The sequence below is a fragment of the Microcaecilia unicolor genome, chromosome 13 (genome assembly GCF_901765095.1).
Source record: "Microcaecilia unicolor chromosome 13, aMicUni1.1, whole genome shotgun sequence".
Taxonomy (NCBI): Eukaryota; Metazoa; Chordata; class Amphibia; order Gymnophiona; family Siphonopidae; genus Microcaecilia; species Microcaecilia unicolor.
In genome coordinates, this window is record NC_044043.1 from 42042241 (window position 1) to 42060651 (window position 18411).

The 18411-nt window shown below is 42.4% G+C and overlaps 1 protein-coding gene across 3 annotated transcripts in view; it reads left to right on the forward strand.

Annotated features, from left to right (window-relative positions):
* MSI2 (musashi RNA binding protein 2) overlaps window positions 1-18411 on the forward strand; it is a 621300-nt gene that overhangs the window by 47781 nt on the left and 555108 nt on the right. For 2 of the 3 annotated variants that reach the window (XM_030222541.1, XM_030222543.1), the window contains exon 6: window positions 9097-9186. The exons of the other annotated variant lie outside the window; for it this stretch is intronic. In XM_030222541.1, coding sequence (XP_030078401.1) covers window positions 9097-9186 — 90 coding nt within the window. The remainder of the gene's footprint in view (window positions 1-9096; window positions 9187-18411) is intronic. 3 annotated transcript variants of the gene reach the window in all.

Genomic DNA, 18411 nt, shown 5'->3' on the forward strand with positions numbered 1-18411 from the left:
CACATCTTGTGCCTGCTGCTCCAGAAGGTGCTCTCTTGAATCCAAGGGATCTGCTGAGGGCAGCACACGTCTGACCCTGAGATTACTAATTGCTCCACTTTCTACAATTTGTTGAATGTTTTCAATCGATGAGGGAATGTCATATGAATGACCCTTTCCCTTCCCCTCTCGCCCCTCCTCACTGCCAGAGAGACTGGAAGAGGGAAATAATGTTCAGAGGTCATGGATGAGGCATGGTGGGACTGAAGGCTAAAGAACTGTTATTTTTTTTTAATTTTTTATTCCAACGCTTTTTTGTGAAAAATGTAATGAAAATTTAATGAAACAAGAACTTGTGACTGTCCACTTCACAATATTGTCTATAAACCAGTACAGGAAAGCATTTCTCATTCTTTGTACAAAACCAGAAAGGTCATAGCCATCTTATTGTATTTGAACACATCAATATCAGGTTTAGTATGAGTCGCAAGTCAGCAAAATGATAATATATATTAAGTTAATTTGTTCCAATGTCTTGTCAACCCATAGACAGGAACATATGTAATCTTTGAAGAACCAGGAAAAGATCACATATGTTCTTGTATATCTCATCAAGTTGGCATGGGCAATCACCCAAATTCCCTCCATTTTTCTTTACCACCCAGGAGAACTTTTATCAACTTGAGTTATGAGCACTGTAACTTTAGTCTAATTAACTACAAAAAAAGCCTCCTGTTAGCACACAGCCATGCTGGCAGGACACAGAGTAATTCTCTAAGGCAGGCGTCAACATTTAATACATGTAAATGTGCAGAATCCCAGCATGTGTGTGCAGTCATGCTGGATATGTGCTATTCTGTAAATATACACATCTTAGCTTGTGTTTCATTGGTGGACATACACATAGGCCAGGGGTGCTCAGTGTCGGTCGTTGAGGTCCACAACCCAGTTGGGTTTTCTGGATTTCCACAATGAATACACATGAGATCAGTTAACACGCACTGCCTCCATTGTATGCAAATAGATCTCATGCATATGGTGGAAATCCTGAAAACTCAGGTGGCAGACCTCGAGGACCAACATTGAGCACACCCTGACGTAGGTGGAGCGTGGGCAGGGGGCACATTTACACTTGTAACATATGATAATGTAGGTTGTGTATGTGTCAACGGCACTTAGGCCCACACGCTTACATCAGCTCTGTGGCTGGCGGATGTGCTCACGACTAAGGAATTCAGTATATGGCACTGAAAAACTTGAGCGCTGAGGGCCTGATTTTGATGCCTAAAATCAACGCGCAGTAGGCAATTAGGCCTAAGTGTTTCCTAAATACTGCAAGTAAATGTACGCGCTATATTACAATACGCTTAGGCGTAGTTTATAGGACTGAATCTATGCATGTCCATTTACGCCAGCGAAAAGCTGGTGTAAATCCCTGTGCATAGATTTATGTGCACTAGCCCATATTTTATAACGACGTGCGTAAATTTTGGAACGCCCATGAAACGCCCACTTCCACACCCTTAACCACGCCCCTTTTTGCCTGTGCGCATTAGAATTTATGTGCAGTATGTTACAGAATACGCTTAGCAATGTACACATGTAAATTCTAATTTTTGCCAATTAGTGCTTGTTGCTCGTTAAGAGCTGTTAACTCTTAACAATCCATGTGCGTAGTTATAAAATACGCCTAGATTTACGCATGTAATCGCAAGTAAATTTAGGCATGCTATATAGAATCCGGGGGAAAGTGGTAATCTATAAAGGGAGCGCGTTGTTTATATGGTAGCATTTGATGTGGGTCCTGCGCCTAAGTTTTGGGCACCGTGATTAAGCCTGCTAAAAGCAGATGTAAATTCCAGCGCCAAACTGAGGTGCACTTCGGCCACATTCTGTAAATCTACGCGCCAGTGTTTGGATTGCCCCTGGCATGCCTCCTGGCCATACCCCCTTTTTTTTAGATAACACACGATTGAAGTTGGGCGCCAGCCTATATAGAGTAGCGTGCAGCGAGATGCGCACACAGATTTTTAAGACTTCCAGTTAATATCAAGTAATTGGTTGTTAGCACCCAATTATTGACGTTTTTCAAGCTCATAAGTCAATTTATTGGCGCATTCATCTGTGATATTCGCACAGAGTTGGGTGTGGAAATCAGAATACCAAACCAAACCCAAAGGTAGAGGTAAAAAAAAAAGAAACCCTACGTATAGTCCAAACAGCAAACCAAGAAGTAGGGGTGGACTAAGAAATCTTCACAACCAGGGATCAATAAGAACACCTTTTATTCAGCACCACAGTAGTGTATGACCCGACACGGGGCATTGTTTCGACAGAACAACCATCTGCATCAGGGCTCTGACACTTGCTGTAGAGAATCACACAATATGGGTGTAGAATGGTACAACTGATGCATCCGACTGATTTCCACTGCACTTGAGCGGCTTATTGATCATCAGTTGTACCTTTCGGCACCCGTATTGTGTGATTCTCTACAGCAAGTGTCATCCCTGATGCAGACGGTTGTTCCGTCCAAACACGACTCCTTGTCGGATCATACACTACTGTGGTGCTGAATAAAAAGGTGCTTTTATTGATCTCTGGCTGTGAAGATTTCTTAGTCCACCCCTACTTCTTGGTTTGCTGTGTGGAAATTAGAATAACAGAGACAAATTCCTCTTATAAAATTAGCCTACATGTGAAGAAACAGTGATGACAGGAATGCATTACTTTTACAACACTTGGGTATAGGCATATTTTGAGGGTGGCGTGTTGGTGGTTGAAGTTGGGGGAGGGAGGGGTCATGATTTAATTGTGCACTTTAAGTATGTTCATGCTTACTTTTACACACAAGCATTTGCACCTGCTCCCAAGCTGTGTAAATTGTGCAGCTGCATTTTAGTGGTGATTTCTGTGGGCTTTGTGGAGCAATTTGATAAATATGCAAATGTTATGGCTCTTATTTTAAAAACATCCCCTTGTGTAAATAACAGCTTTTTAAATGAATAGGTTGCCTGCATGCTCAAAGAGTGATGTTGGAAAGCTGCTATTTATAAGTGGACACCGAAACGGGAGTTAAGTACCAAAATATGGATAAACGGCAGTTGGGTGTCTAATGATACTTAGATGCTACCTTACAGAATAGCGCCTAAGGCCCTGGAGATCAAAAGTAAACACGGGTGCTAGAGGCCATTAGCACCGTACTAGCACCCGCGTTTACCAGCACAGAATGATCAGAGGGGTCTAGCGCGGCAAACGAGTGCGCCACACCTAAGTGCAGATAGCATGCAAATGTAGTCAGGCTCATTTAAATGAGGTCATTTTGTATTCCTCCCCAATGATCAGAAAAGAGCGCCCGAAACAAAGATGCCTGACCGCTGTAAAAAAAATAATACCAGGTCCAAGCAGGTGTTAGGGTGTTGGTACTGAGGATTTCTCATGATCCTTTCTGCAAAATCTACCAGTTTTGATTGCTTTTGGAAGCAAGCCCTGAGCGCTGGGTGTGAGAAATGGCAGACCCCAACATGAAACGCACATCATTGGTGTTATTGTCCTTGTAATGTATCTCCAAGGAGAGGTGAGCCCTTGAACACGATGAAGGAATCCCTCACCGGGCTGTCAGCCAAAACCCTGAGTCCTCTCTGTGCCTCCCGCCGTTCCCCAGGAGTTGAGCCCCTGAGTTCGGGCGGCCAGCAACAGAGAGAACAAAGTCCAGCACAAAGTCCACAGGGATAGACCAAGCAGCAGGTCACAGCAAACCAGGGCTAGGCAACAGGTCAACACCAGGTCACTAGAAGGTCCAGGAACAGGCAGTGGTCAGTACCAGGCAGCGGTCAGAAGCAGGTCCAGGAACAGGCAGGGGTCAGTACCAGGCAGCAGACAAAAGCAGGTCCAGTACCAGGCAGCGGTCAGAAGCAGGCCCAGGAACAGGCAGGGGTCAGTACCAGGCAGCAGACAAAAGCAGGTCCAGGAACAGGCAGAGGTCAGTACCAGGCAGAGGTCAGAACCAGGTATCCGTCAGAAGTAGATCCAAAGCACTGCTACTAGTCAGCGAACCGAGTAGAAGCCGAAGCACTGATAGACTGAGGGCAGAGCCTTAAATAGGAAGGAATCAGGCTCATCCAGGCACAGCTGAAAACAAGGCAGCCCCCATCGGGAACACCCTGCGACCAAATAAGGGCTTCCTTCCTGCAGCTGCCACCTCCAAGATGGCTGCCCTGGCCTAACAGCCCTCTCCAAGATGGCCGCCAAACCCTGGAATAAGCCTGAATCCAAGATGGTCACCAGTGCCCATGCTCAGAACAGCCAGGAAACGTGACAGTCCTGCATCTAAATTTAAAGCATCCATGCTTAAAAAATAAAATAAATTAGTGTCACTTGCATCTAAATATAAGCGTCCAGAAAAAAACCCTTCTACCAAATGTCCTAATGATCAAAGCTATAAGCGCTCTTATATTTGCATCTCAGTTTTGAGCATTAGGGCGTCGTCGTTCTGTGCTGTTCAGGTGGTATTTTTATGACATTAGTCAGAATAGCGCCAGAGTTTTGCCATACTAAGACAGACCGAAGGTCCATCAAGCACTGTATCCCATTTCCAACAGTGGCCAATCCACAAGTAACTGACAAGATCCCGAAAAAGTAATAGATTTTGTGTTGCTTATCCTAGAAATAAGCAGGGGATTTTCCTCAGTCAATCTTAATGATGGCTTATGGACTTTTCTTTTAGGAAATTATCCAAACTTTTTAAAAACCCTGCTAAGCTTACTGCTTTTAACACATTCTCTGGTAACGAATTCCAGAGTTTAATTACTCGTTGAGTGAAGAAATATTTTCTCCAGTTTTAAATTTTCTTAGTAGCTTCATTGTGTGCCCCCTAGTCCTAGTATTTTTGGAAAGAGTAAACAAAGCGATTCATGTCTATCCATTCTACTCCACTTAGTATTTTATAGACCTCTATCATATCTCTCCTCAGCCATCTGTTCTCCAAGCTGAAGAGCACTATCTGCTTTAGCTTTTTCTCACAGGGAAGTTGTCCCATCCCCTTTATCATTTTTGTCGCCCCCTCTCTGTATCTTTTTAGAGATGCAGTGACCAGAATTGCACACAGTATTTGAGGTGTGGTTGCACCATGGAGCAATACAAAGGCATTATAACATTCTTATTTTTGTTTTCCATTTCTTTCCTAATAATTCCTAACATTCTGTTTGCTTTCTTAGCCACCGCTGCACACCAAGCAGAGGGTTTCAACGTATCAACGATAACACCTAGATCTTTTTCCTGGGCGGTGACTTCTAATGCGGATCCTTCCATCACATTGCTATAGTTTGGGTTCATCTTTCCCACATGCCTTGCTTTGCACTTGCTCACATGAAACATCTGCCATTTGGACGCCCAGTCTCCCAATCTCATAAGTTCCTCTTGCAATTTTTCACAACCCTCTTGCGATTTAACAACTTGAAATAACTTTGTGTCATCAACAAATTTAATTACCTCACCATCATTTATAAATATGTTAAAAAGCAACAGTCCCAGCAGAACCCCATTTCTACCCTTCTCCATTGAGAATACTGGCCATTTAACACTAACCCCCCCCCCCACCTCCAGCACTGAACGGTATTTTATAATGGGTGTTCTGGGATTGACATTCTTTAAAGAATTACGTATAGCTCCGGGATTTGCGCTCAACTTGGGGCGTGACAAATTAAACCATCTGAAACCAGGTGTAAATCCCAGTGTGCAAATAGGGCCTGGATCCCCCAAATTCTATAGCACTGCATGCATTTTTAAGGGAATGCCCCTTGTCACACCCGCTTTGCAGCTCCGCGCGGAAATGCACGCTATTCTATAAATGGGCGTGTAAGTGTTTTTGTGCGGATCTGCCATTTTTGCCCTGTTTCGGTGTTTTGCAGCCATTAAGAGTGCTTATTCACGCAGAAGTAGTTCTCAAAATTCGGCACCATGTTTAGAATCCCCTCTCCTAACTTTTAACGTCCTTTATAGAATCCTCCCCTTAGGGCCAGATTCTGTATATGGTGACTAAAAGCAATGCGTGGAATAAGGGGTCCTTTTACTAAGCCACGTAAGCGTCTGAGCGCACCCAACGTGCGCCAAAGTGGAGTTATCACCCGGCTGCTGCATGGCTCTTGTGGTAATTTCATTTTTGGTGCGTGTCCGATGCGTGCGGCCAAAAAATAATTTTTATTTTCGGACGCTTGTATTGGACATGCGCCAAGTGGCATTTGATGAGCGTAGATCATTACCGCCCGGTTACCGTGTGAGACTTTACCGCTATGTCAATGGCCAGCGGTAAGGTCGCAGACCCAAAATGGACGCGCATCAATTTTGATTTTGCCTTGCGTCCATTTTCAGCAAAATTTTTAAAAAAGGCCTTTTTTTTACAGGCACGCTGAAAAAATGGATCGGTGCGCACCCAAAACATGCGCCTACATTACTGCAAGCCATTTTTCAGCGCATCTTAGTAAAAGGACCCCTAAATTTCTGCCTAAGCATATTCTTTAATCTGTGCCTATATCTAGGCGCGGTATTTAGAGTACACTTAGTTGACATCACAGCGCTTAAAACTATGCGAATCTATTTAGACCAAGAGAAATGTGTAAATACCGGTATATAGATTTAGGTGCACAGGGGCATATTCTACAACGCAGAAAAAACACAATGCCTTATCCTCTCATCACAATATAACAGGATCAAACAAACCACTATAAACACCCCAGATTATACCCTTCCTGTCTCGGATAGCCTGAAACTACTGGGAGTTACAATTGACCGAAATCTCACACTAGAAAGCCATGTGAAAAATATAACAAAGAAAATGTTCCATGCAATGTGGAAACTCAAAAGAGTTAAACCTTTCTTTCCAAGGAAAGTATTCCGCAGCCTGGTACAATCAATGGTGCTAAGCCACTTGTATTACTGTAATGCCATTTACGCTGGATGCAAAGAACAAATCATTAAGAAACTTCAAACTGCCCAAAATACTGCAGCCAGACTCATATTTGGAAAAGCGAAATACGAAAGCGCCAAACCCCTAAGAGAAAAACTACAATGGCTCCCACTGAAAGAACGAATTGCGTTCAAGATCTGTACCTTGCTTCATAAAATCATTCATGGCGAGGCTCCGACATATATGTCAGACCTCATAGACTTACCAACCAGGAACACAAAAAGATCAGCACGCACATTCTTGAACCTCCACTACCCCAGTTGCAAAGGACTTAAATATAAATCAATATATGCATCTAGCTTCTCCTTCATCAGCTCGCAACTGTGGAATGCACTACCAAAGGCCTTGAAAACAATGCACGACTTAACAGCCTTCCGGAAGTTACTAAAGACCAACCTGTTTGAGAAGACATATCACATTGAGCCATCATAAATGGCCTAACATCAAAACTCTATTAGAACCAGATGAAACCATATTCTGTACACCTGATTGCATCAATCAATTTGTTACCAATGAACATTAACGCATTACCCCCTTATCTCTAATGCCTGTAATGAACTGTTTATCCAATCTACTTTATAATTTACTTTAACATTTATGAACTTTAATGTAACAGTACTTTGTATTTCTCATTCCGGAAATGGCGATCACCATTACGGCATAATGTAAGCCACATTGAGCCTGCAAAAAGGTGGGATAATGTGGGATACAAATGTAATAAATAAATAAATTAAATAACAGAGTGTGTAAATTTTGGAATGCCCACAAAACGCCCATTTCCCCGTCCATAAACATGCCCCTTTTTGGCTGTACACATTAGAATTTAGGTGCAGTGCATTACAGAATGCGCTTAGCAAGTTGTGTGTGTAAATTCTAATTATTGCCCATTAGTGCTCATTGCTCGTTAAGACCTGTTAGTGCTGATTAGCTTGTTAAGCCAATTAAGTTACGCGCGTTATAGAGTACACTTGGTTATTTTGGCGCGGAAAACTAGGCACACTATATAGAATCTGGGGGGGGGGGGGGGTTAATTTTCAGTGCAGCAATTAATGCCTCGGTTGGTGATGTTAATACTACTGCGGTAAGTGTAATGTTTCTGTGTTAACTGTATGAGAAGATGCTGGATATACCCCCTAAGAATAAATGCAGAGATTTTGCACTTACTGTAGGTTAATTTTAACTGTTTAATGTGCAATAACTGCTACATTTTAATGCAGGTTAGTATAAAGGACCTTAACTAACATTTTGATGAGACAACCCTAGTAAGCGGAGTGAGGTATTTTATTTATCGGAGTGCTTTACCAACCTAAATTATAATGTCCGCCTTCGCTATAGCCAGTTGAAATAGCAGTGCATCACTTTTCACATGTAGTGTGCATATTGAGAACTGTAAATATGTCATGTTTAGAAAAAGAAGCAAGTTATTTTATTGGAAGCAGGCCTAATGCGTTCTGTGGGTTGAGTTTTCTTGTTGATACAGGCCCGTGTTAAGTCGAAATTCATTTTAAGTTGACTGTCTCTCCAGCGCTGACAAATTGTTGGTATTCTAGAGTGTACCCGTGTTGAAACTTTGATTGGAGTTTAACATATTAATTTGTGTCAGATACTCCGTGTTTATCTGTGATAATTTTGAGAGTGCCACATCATTTTTTTTTAAAGACTATATTTTGCAAAGGTGGAAAACCAGTCTAGAATTAGTATAATAGTGTGGTTGTGTTGTTATTGCCCTCTGAAAACATAAGACGATGTTGGCAAATTTCTTTAGATTAGCTTGGAGGATATTAGAAAACTAGAAGAGGGCATTCTGTAATGTTCTGGGAGTCGACCCCTGAAAGCATCACCCAGAGACATTTATGAGTGATTATGAAAACAACTGTGGAGTAGTTAACAGAGCAAGTTTGAGCTGGAAGATATAGAATGAACTACACAGAGGTACAGTTAAACCATGCTGGATTTAATCTGCACCCCATTCAGTTTGGGAACGTACATGGTGTTAGGGAGGTAGGGAAGGGTGTCTTAGTCAGCCTTTTACAGGATCAGACCATGCTTTGGATAAACTGGAAAGTAGCCCATACTCCTCTTTGTAATTCAGATTGTGACCATGTCCAGACAACCCCAATGCTGATTCTGAGAATTTTTTTCCCTTGTGAAAGGAGATCATCGCAGCCACGAAAGATTCCAGCCAGGTGATGCCGAATCAGATTTTTCCTCTTGATGCTGACCTCTTTAAGGTTGAAACTCTTGTGAGTCAGACCATTTTTTTTCCCGTCAATTTGATCTGTTTGATATCCATATGGTACAGGAGGACACTTCTAATTTCTGGAAATTTGATCTTTTTGCGCCCCTTCCAGAGACTATTCTGTTGCATCAGCACCATCAAATTTGCTGTGTTGAAGTATGTAAAGTCATAGATTTTTCATGACCTAGATGTACGTGTGTGTGTATAAATTATTCTTAGGAATAGAACGATCAACAGATAAGCATGACTGTGCCAACTCAGTTGGATATGACACGCCAGTTCTCATTCTTTTATTGTGATCTCGCTAATTCATTGCAGTTGTTTGCGTAACAGTTGTCGTAAATATTGAATCATTTTCTGCAGTATTGTTTTTCTTTTTCTTCAGACGGTAAGCCTAGAACTTCTGTGGTACTTTTGGCTTTTACCCCCTCCCTTGTTTGTTCTGTTGCGCAGAGTTTGATGCCAGCCTGTCACTTTATTGTCCTCTCGTACTACAGTGTTCTGCCTGTAGATTACAGGAGCTGTCGCCACCTCTCATCAGCACCAGGTTTTTCTTGTTGTTCTTTACTGATTTTGTATTATTTTGCTCCGGTGGTGGTGGAGGGAAGGGCTGAGTTGTACACTGCACGCGTGATGCTGGTGATTGCAGATTTGGGAGATGTTCTCTGAGGGGCTGGTGTAAGCAGTAGTGCATGGTCCACAGGGCGGGGTCTGCTCAGTGATAATCTGGTTTGTTGTGCTAGATGGAAAGGAGCAGACACTGGAGAGAGACTGGGACAGTTGTCCAGCTTGATGTCATATCCTCCTCTGTGTCTTCCATAATATACTGTTGAAGATGATGTGATTCTGTCTACTGGGCATTGTTGCACAAAGACACAGGGCCGCTGTTGCTGCCTGTACTCTAAAAGTTCATAAGTTGTGTGAAGAGGCATGTGAAAAGTGAAAGAAGAATGCATGTGATGGCAGAGCATCTGGCAGAAGTACTTTTTAACCCAGTCCCCGCCGTCCACCTCTCTTTATTCCAGTCAGTAGTCCTGGAACACTGTAATCATTGACCCTAAATTTGACCGTTAGCTGCTGCTGTTGTTCAATGGCTGATTTTCCCCTTCTACTTCGCCATCCTTCTTCAAGTGACTGTGAACATAGACAGCGGAATGGGGTGAGCTACTGGGGACACGGACCCACCAAAGGTTTTTTCTAAACAGCATCAGCATCTAGAGCACTTGAGGTCAGGGCCAGAGGTTGCTTGGCGCCTCCGATCAATAAGGTGTTCTGCTGCCCCTAGTTATGAGCATTAGACAGTGTTTCTCTTTGGCCTTAAAACCAGGGCTCTGGAGTCGGTCGTGGAATCTGAGTCAGAGCCAAAAGCAATTTTGGGTGGAGTCTGTAACAACATTTTTTTTTTTTAAATTATGATATACGATAAATTATTTTATACTTATATATACATATCTTTTGTCTTGGATCTAAAATTATATTTACCAGTACTTTTGATCCAGAACAATAAAAAGACAGACGGTAGAAAAATAAGAGGAGTCGGAGTTGAAGGTTTTGGTGTACGACTCCACAGCCCTGTTTAACCCTGTGTCTTGTTCATTATTTTTGAACTGAACACCTGTGAGCTGCTCTTTTCCGTATTCCTGGGAATGGGAATCGCCATGCATATGTGGAAACATGGGCCTTTGTGATCTGATCGATATGTGTGCTCACAGCCAATATAGACCTGTTGGGAGGAGATCTGTCTTTGCTCCGTATTAGACTGTAAGCTTTCTGGGGTAGGGAGTCCTTATTGGGTATCTGTAGTGCTTGTATGCCTAGTAGAATGATAGAAATAAAGTTATTGGTGTCACTGTTGCCCCCAGATGAGTGGAAGAAGAGACTTATAGGAGTTTGGTTTCACCAATTTATAAGTAATCAATAGAAATAAAACAAAATAAAACATGGAAAAGAAAATAAGATGATACCTTTTTTATTGGACATAACTTAATACATTTTTTGACTAGCTTTCAAAGGTAACTCTTCTTCGTCAGATCAGAAATAAACAAATGTTGGTAGATGACAGTATATATAAGTGAAACATCGAAGCATTTCAGTGACAGTGTAACAGGATGAGGGTGGGTAAGGTGATGGCCTTCGTGATGGCCAACAACATTTGCTTGTGGACTAACACGGCTACCACATCTCTCTACCAATTTATAAATAACGCTAGTCGGTGGGGGTGGGAATTGCTTTGGTGTTAATATAGGGAATTTTAGGTATTCATCTCCCTAACTAGAGCCAGTAAATTGTTGTGGTTTTTTTGTTAGTTTTTTTTTTGTGGAGATCCAGCTGGGGAAGTGTAGCCTTTCCGAGGCATGGAATCGACTCAATGCTGAGTACCTAAACAGCATCACAGACCTGTGTGTAGGTAGGGAGTACATTAAATCTATATGTGTACTTTACATTTTCAAAAGGCACATTTGTAAAGGACTTGCTGCTAACATGTCCCCATTTCACACCTCTGTTTTAGACTAATGATGTACATGGGTGTTTAGAGACTTGCTCTCTTTTTCCATCCTCAGTGGAGCCCCCACCCCACGTGTGGATAACAGTGTTAAAAGCCCTGTATCTTGTTAGTGTGTCTCTGTGTGTACAAGGGGAAGTTTAATTTCAGAGCCATGCCTGGAGGTAAAAATAGTGTTTTGACTCATGGAAATTGGCTACTTCAAAATTTCCTAGGCCGTGTTTGGGTAAAAATACACTTGTTGTTCACAAAGCACATAATTTTGCCTACACCAAGTGGAGGAAGGAGAGGGACTAAGCAGAGGGTGCATATACTTCTGCATTTTTGGTTTGGTCAGAAAAAGTGCTTGCTGAAAAAAGAGGTGCAGGTGTCTTGGCTGTTTTGAAATTGAATAGGCCCCTGGTGTAAAGTATTCTTGGATTTTACAGCCTTACAGGCTGGGGGAAAGGTGAGTGTTGAAGTTCAGCGCAGAACTTGTTTACTTGTACAATCTCTAGTGTTGTCACAGTTAGATTATTGTAATGCAGTGTACTTAGGCACTAAAGAACGTTCCATCAAGAAACTATCCAAAACACTGCTCCTAGGCTCATTTACAGAGCCTCTAAATTCGACAGGGGTATCTCCTTCTTATTAAATTACACTGGCTTCCTATAAAAGTGAGAATCATTTTCAAAACCTGTACTTTTATTTACAAGAGTGTCTGCGGCCTAGCACCAGATTACAGGCTAGATATGGTTGAACTTCCCTCTTGCAGTGCTATTCCAGGCACAAGAGGCTATCTTGACCTACATTTTCCCTGTTACAGAAACATTAAATGTAAGTCCATACAGGCTAAAGATTTCTCTCATTTAGGTACTAAGTGGTGGAACTCTATCCCGAGAGAAGTCGGACTTATTGATTACTACTTATCCTTCCATAAATCCCAGAAAGACTGCCTGTTCAACAAGTTTCTGCCCTAAGCGTTCATGCAGGCACAAACAAACTGTGTCTTATATTTGTATCAAAATCTGAAATGTTAATGTCGGTCTTCCCTGTTTGTGTTAAATTACTACCATGTAACGTTGACTGGTTAATCTGTTAGCCACATCGAACTGGTCTGTGTATTTGCGGGTAATGTGGGATATAAGTATGGATAAATAAATAAATTTTAGCATCTGTACTTGACGTTTCTGGTTCTCTGCTCTGTAGATTGCGTGAAATTGCAAACCACTCTCCTGTATGAAACTGGCAGTGTTCGACCAGTTTAAAGTTATTTTCTGTCACAGCGGTAGCAAGCAATGAGTTACTGCTGTGGTCTATAATCTTATATTTATTTTCTAAACCGCTGGTAATAAAGCAAGAGCTGCCCATTTAATCTGATAATGGCTACGTGGCACCTATTAAGATGGACCAGCGTTGTGCCATGTTAGTGGCCTCTGTGCCTAATCCAGCATTGGTAGCACGGCATTCCTGTATATCTGTAGTTCACCATAAAATGTGTGTGTGTAAGAGGCTTTCATTTACCCCCCTCCCCGAGAGTTCATACAGCCACATTCCCCCGGAATCGATATAGTGCACTTAGATATAGGTGCCAAAATCGGTGCGGATTCTATAATACCGTACGTAACTTAATTGGCTTAACAAGCTGAGTGCTGATAACAGCACTTAAGCAATAACGAGCACTAATTGGCAATTATCAGATTTTATGTGTGGAAATCGCTAAGTGTATTCTGTAAAGAACTGTGCCTAAGTTGTAAAGCGCACAGCTCAAAATAAATGCGCATACTTTAAAAGGGGCATGTTTTATAGGTGTTTAGTGGATGTGCCAAAATTTCCCCACGTAATTACAGAATACGGATCAGTGCGCTAAGTCTGCTCGCATGGATTTACACCAGGTTTTTATTGGCGTAAATGGGCGCTTGTAGATTTAGGCGCTATGGTATTGACTAAGCGTATTGTATAAACAGCGCCTAAATCTAAATTTTTTAGGTGCCATATATAGAATCTGGCCCGTTATGAGAGGGTGAGTCTGAGATTGGCAGATCACGATGGTTGGTTGAATCTAGGACTAGGATTCCTTTTGGAAGGATGGGCCCATTGGGAACGTTAGGAAACAGCTGAAAGCGTTTTTATTTATGAAAAGATTTTTGATAGGTCATAAACCAGAGTGGCACAGTATGCGTTTGCTGACTCGATTTGCATTTTTTATTAGAATGAGTATTATGTTTTTATTGATTTTATTTAATTTTTATGTATTGGTTATGCTTATAATTTTTTTTATTATTGTGAATGTTTTACTGTGCTTTCCCTTGTTGCATTCCCATTTTGGATTTGACGCTTGCAGACAATCTGTGTGAGGTGGGGGCTGTTAGGAGAGAGCTGAGTGCTAGGCAAACCTTTGCTCAGATGTTGGTGATGGCTCAGCCTCTGCCCTTACCACTTGGTTTTTTTTGTTGAGGGGTTGTATTTTTTTCCTCCTCACATCCCTTTCCTGCCTTCCCTCCCTGGGTTCACCAGTTGGAAGTGCTACTTGTACTGAGGTTACGTACGCCCAAGGGAAAATTGGGAGACGAGCTTTTTGGCAAATAAGTAATTGTTAAACTTGGCTGTTCCTTTTTTTTTTCTGTGCATGTCTTTTAAATAAGCACACAATACACACAATTGTTCACTGACAGATTTCTGACACCCAGCTTTTGGTCTGCAAACCACCGAAGAAAGATTTGGTTCTAATAATGTTGAGCTATAAATAAGCCAGAGAAGACTAATAGCCTGGTAAGGTGATAAATTAAAGTTGATTTATTACCCATAATATACGCAGGTGCAACTAATGTAATTAAATGGGGAGCTGTGTTACTGACTCCAGACCTGAAAAAAAAACAATTTTACAGAAATGATATACTGCGATTTAGTTTGATTTGCTGGAATAACTACTTGGTTTGAGGCCTTTTATAGCGAGAGCAGTGGCTTCCAGGGACCATGGACAGCTCTGATCTGTACTTAGGTTGTCTGTGTTTGTAAAACTCTACCAAAGCCCTTGACCATCTTAACCACCACCACCACCACACCCTTCCATATTAAGTGACTTGGTACAAGTTGCATGGCCAGTCCTGGCCTCTGGCTGAAGTGCACTACCCTTTTCTCGGTCTGGGACTTTATCTACATCCGTATTACGTTTTCCCTTTCCTTTGGTAGGTCGTTTCTGATGATGTGATGCCCATATAAGCAATGGAGGTTCCATCATTCACCTGGAATGTGGTTGGGCAGGGGCATGTTTGTTTTGATGTTTATCAAGGTCGTGGAGCGGGGAACCTACTGGAATTTGTCAGGGCACTTTAGGACAGAGCCTGCTTTCCTGTTATAACAGAGGATTGCATTCGTCATGTGCCTCTATATAACTTGTTTGTCCATGAGTGCACAAAATCCTCAAGTTGGGGATAGAGAAAATATTCTTCCTGATCATACATTCCTGAAGCAGCAGTGCCTCCTATTTGCAAATGACAAAAAAAAATGTAAAACCATAGAGAAATAGAAAAAAATGTGCCTTGACCACTCATTTAATTTTGTTTCCCGGATTGTCCCAGTAGCTCTGTGACAGATGATGTCTGGTTCATGGTTTCTGCTCCTCAGGTCAGCTATGGCTGGGATCTTGTGGAGGTAGCACTCACACTTTCTGGGGGTAAAAGTCAGAGCATAAAGACAGCACCTCGAAGTCACTAGACCAGGGGTTCTCAACCCAGTCCTCTGGACACACCCAGCCAATCAGGTTTTCAGAATACCCACAGTGAATATAAATGAGATATAAATTTGGATGCACTACCTGAAGACCTGACTGACTGGGTGTGTCCTGGGGACTGGGTTGAGAAACCCCTGCACTAGACTGAGGGTCCCTGTTAGTTGGGTCCAGTATATGTGGTCCCAGCTAAGGACTATCACTGCACTGACTAGACTAGGTCAGCTGGATGGCTGTAAATGAAGGGGTCTGTGCTGGATCGCAGCCTTAGTTCTGAGGGCTGATACAATAAACTATGCTATTCATTATTGCAGCAGTTTATGCTTGATTTTTTCCACTACTAATCTTACTCCCGATGCAGAAAGAGGGAATAGTATGGGAAAATCAGCATAAAACTTCTGCATTAAAGGATAGAACAGTGGGCATGCAAACTATATGCAAATACTAAATCGTTTCCGATTTGTTTAAAAAAAATCCACTGTGCTAAAATCTAGAAGATTTTTAAACCCCTTTTTGTAGTGCTAAATTTTTACACCTGCTCGAGTCTGGTGTGAAGATTCACTGTGGCTGCAGAGGGTGATCTGAGGATCCCTGATCCCACAAATGACCCTGTTGGCCCAACTGGGCCCCTCCCTTCCTCCCCATTCACCTTTAAGTTGGGAAGCAAGAGCAATGCCCACTTGCTCCTTCCTCCGTGCCGCCATCTTGACAAATGTTGGTTCCTGGCTCTGCGCAGTTCAGCTCGGGACACTACACGGGGTCAGGTGCTGCCATTTTTCAAGATGGTGGCACAGAGACAGGAACAAGTGGGCACCACTTATTCCTCCCCTCTCCCTTCCCCCCCCCCCCCAGCTTAGAGGAAGGGAGTTGAGGGTCTAGGAGTTGGGTCTACTTGGGTGACCAGGGATGTTTTTGAGCTCAGAGGATGTCCACTTGGGCCCCCTATTATATTTTTTTGTGGGAGAGAGAGAAGGTGGGTGGTGTAAGGGGCCATTAGAGAAAATCTTCAGAGTGGAATGTGATGGGTTGGGGGTTCAGGGGCTGTGGGCCTCCAGGATACATCTGTAATAAGGAGTGTTGGGTCTGCAGTAGTGTCAGCTGGAAATTTTGTGCAAAATCTCTAGTTGATATTGGCACACACCTGTGCACCCATGTGTCCGGTGTGCTCTCCTGTGTTAGCACACGTTTTTTTTGCATAGGGCCTGTTTCCATACCGGTAGGTTACTGCTTTGGGGCGCTAAAGGCTTGTGTTAGGAAGTCAGGCACTAAGCATTAGCGTGTAGCTCTTAAGACGCAAGTTCACTGTATAACCCTTGAAGTGGGAAACTGCTGGCTCAACTGGGCAAAATAAATTCCTTTCTCTTTACTGGTTTTCTCTCTCATCATGACTCCATCATATGCTGGTTGGCACCTCTAGTCATTTCTCATTCCTTTCGTAGATTCCACTGAACCCCCTAACTCTACTCCGGCCTCATAGGGTCAAAGCCATTTTGTCTCCTAGAGGAAGTGGGACTTTTTTCTAAATTTTTTTTTACTCTTTTCTCCTTCCTTGTGCCTTGCTGTTAATACTACTTTTAAAGAAACTGGAGCAAAGAGACTGCAAAGGCAGCGGGAGTAAAGCTGGGACCAACCTATCCCACCACTTTCTGATGCTGAAATGTCTGATCACTTCACCTTATATCTGTGTTGACTTCCCTGGATTCAATTGTCGCAATCTCCTGCCAGCACCTGTACTCTGTGGTTACTCTGGGTGAGGTGGCAGCACACATGCTTTGCAGGGCTTTTAATTTTGGGAGTGATGGGGGTAGGAGAAGGAAGAGGAGGAGGCGGCTCTTAAAACTTAAAACAATTGGTAGTTTCTGGTGAGTGGGTCACCTTTTATGGCTTTGATTACAGGGAGATTTCCTGTTTCCTGGCTAGCATTGGTAGTGTGGGATTGGAGTGGAAGAGTGGGCCTTATGGTTAGAGTAGCGGGCTAAGAACCAGGCAGGCCAGGGTTCATATTTCACTGACGCTCCTTGTGACCTTAAGCAAGTCACTAAACCCTTTATTGCCTCCGGTACAATAGATGAGATAGACGTGATTAAGCCACTGCTTGCCCTGGGATTGGTAGCATGGAATCTTACTACTGTTTGGGTTTGTTGGCCACTCTTGGAAGCAGGATATTGGGCTAGATGGACCATTTGTCTGACCCAGTATGGCTGTTCTTATGTTCTTAGATTATAAGCTGTCCTGGGGATAGGAAAATACCTACTGTACCTGAATGTAACTGAGTATGAGCTAAATCCAAATCAATCATTAAGGGTTTATTTTTTTAATGTTAACTGTTGGACCCTGCTCCTTCCAAGGTTGCTTACCAGACCCATGTCCTCCACGTTCTGCCCATTCCCGTTTCCTATCTCCCTCCCTTGCATGGGGAAAGTAGTTGGAAGAAAGATTAATAGCGCCCCTAAATATAATACATGTGAACAGCTGAATTATGCAGAAGTTTGACTCTCTTGGGAAAGCAAAGCCATGATTGTTTTTAAATGTAAATTTGACTTTTGAAAAAAAAAAAAAAAGTTTAGTCTCGTAAAAAGTAAAACCCTCTAGAAAAAAAGAGGAATGCAGAATGATTACTGTTAATAATTCTGTGGGAATCAAAACCAGTTTATGGAGTAGAGAGCGAGAGAGAGAGAACATTTTTCTGGGGTTAAAGGGTTTGGGGAAGTAGGTGTTGAGGAAGAAGGTATCTGACTTTTCAGTAATAAACTTTTAATTAAGAAAATGACTCAGAATGTGAGAGTCCTCTGTGTACACATGAGTTAACAAGCCCAGCATCATTGTTAAATCTAGCTATTAAATCCCTCTCAAACAAAGCATGCATTTCTGTTTTTTTTTTGTCTGTTTAAAGGTTAAGCTGTCTTAGTGGATTATGTTTTTTTTTTTTTTTTCATTTGAGCAAAGTGTCGTTTTCAGTTGGAGTAATTTCCGCTCAGTGTTTGTCGTTTGCGTAAATGAATTTTAATTTTGAAGTA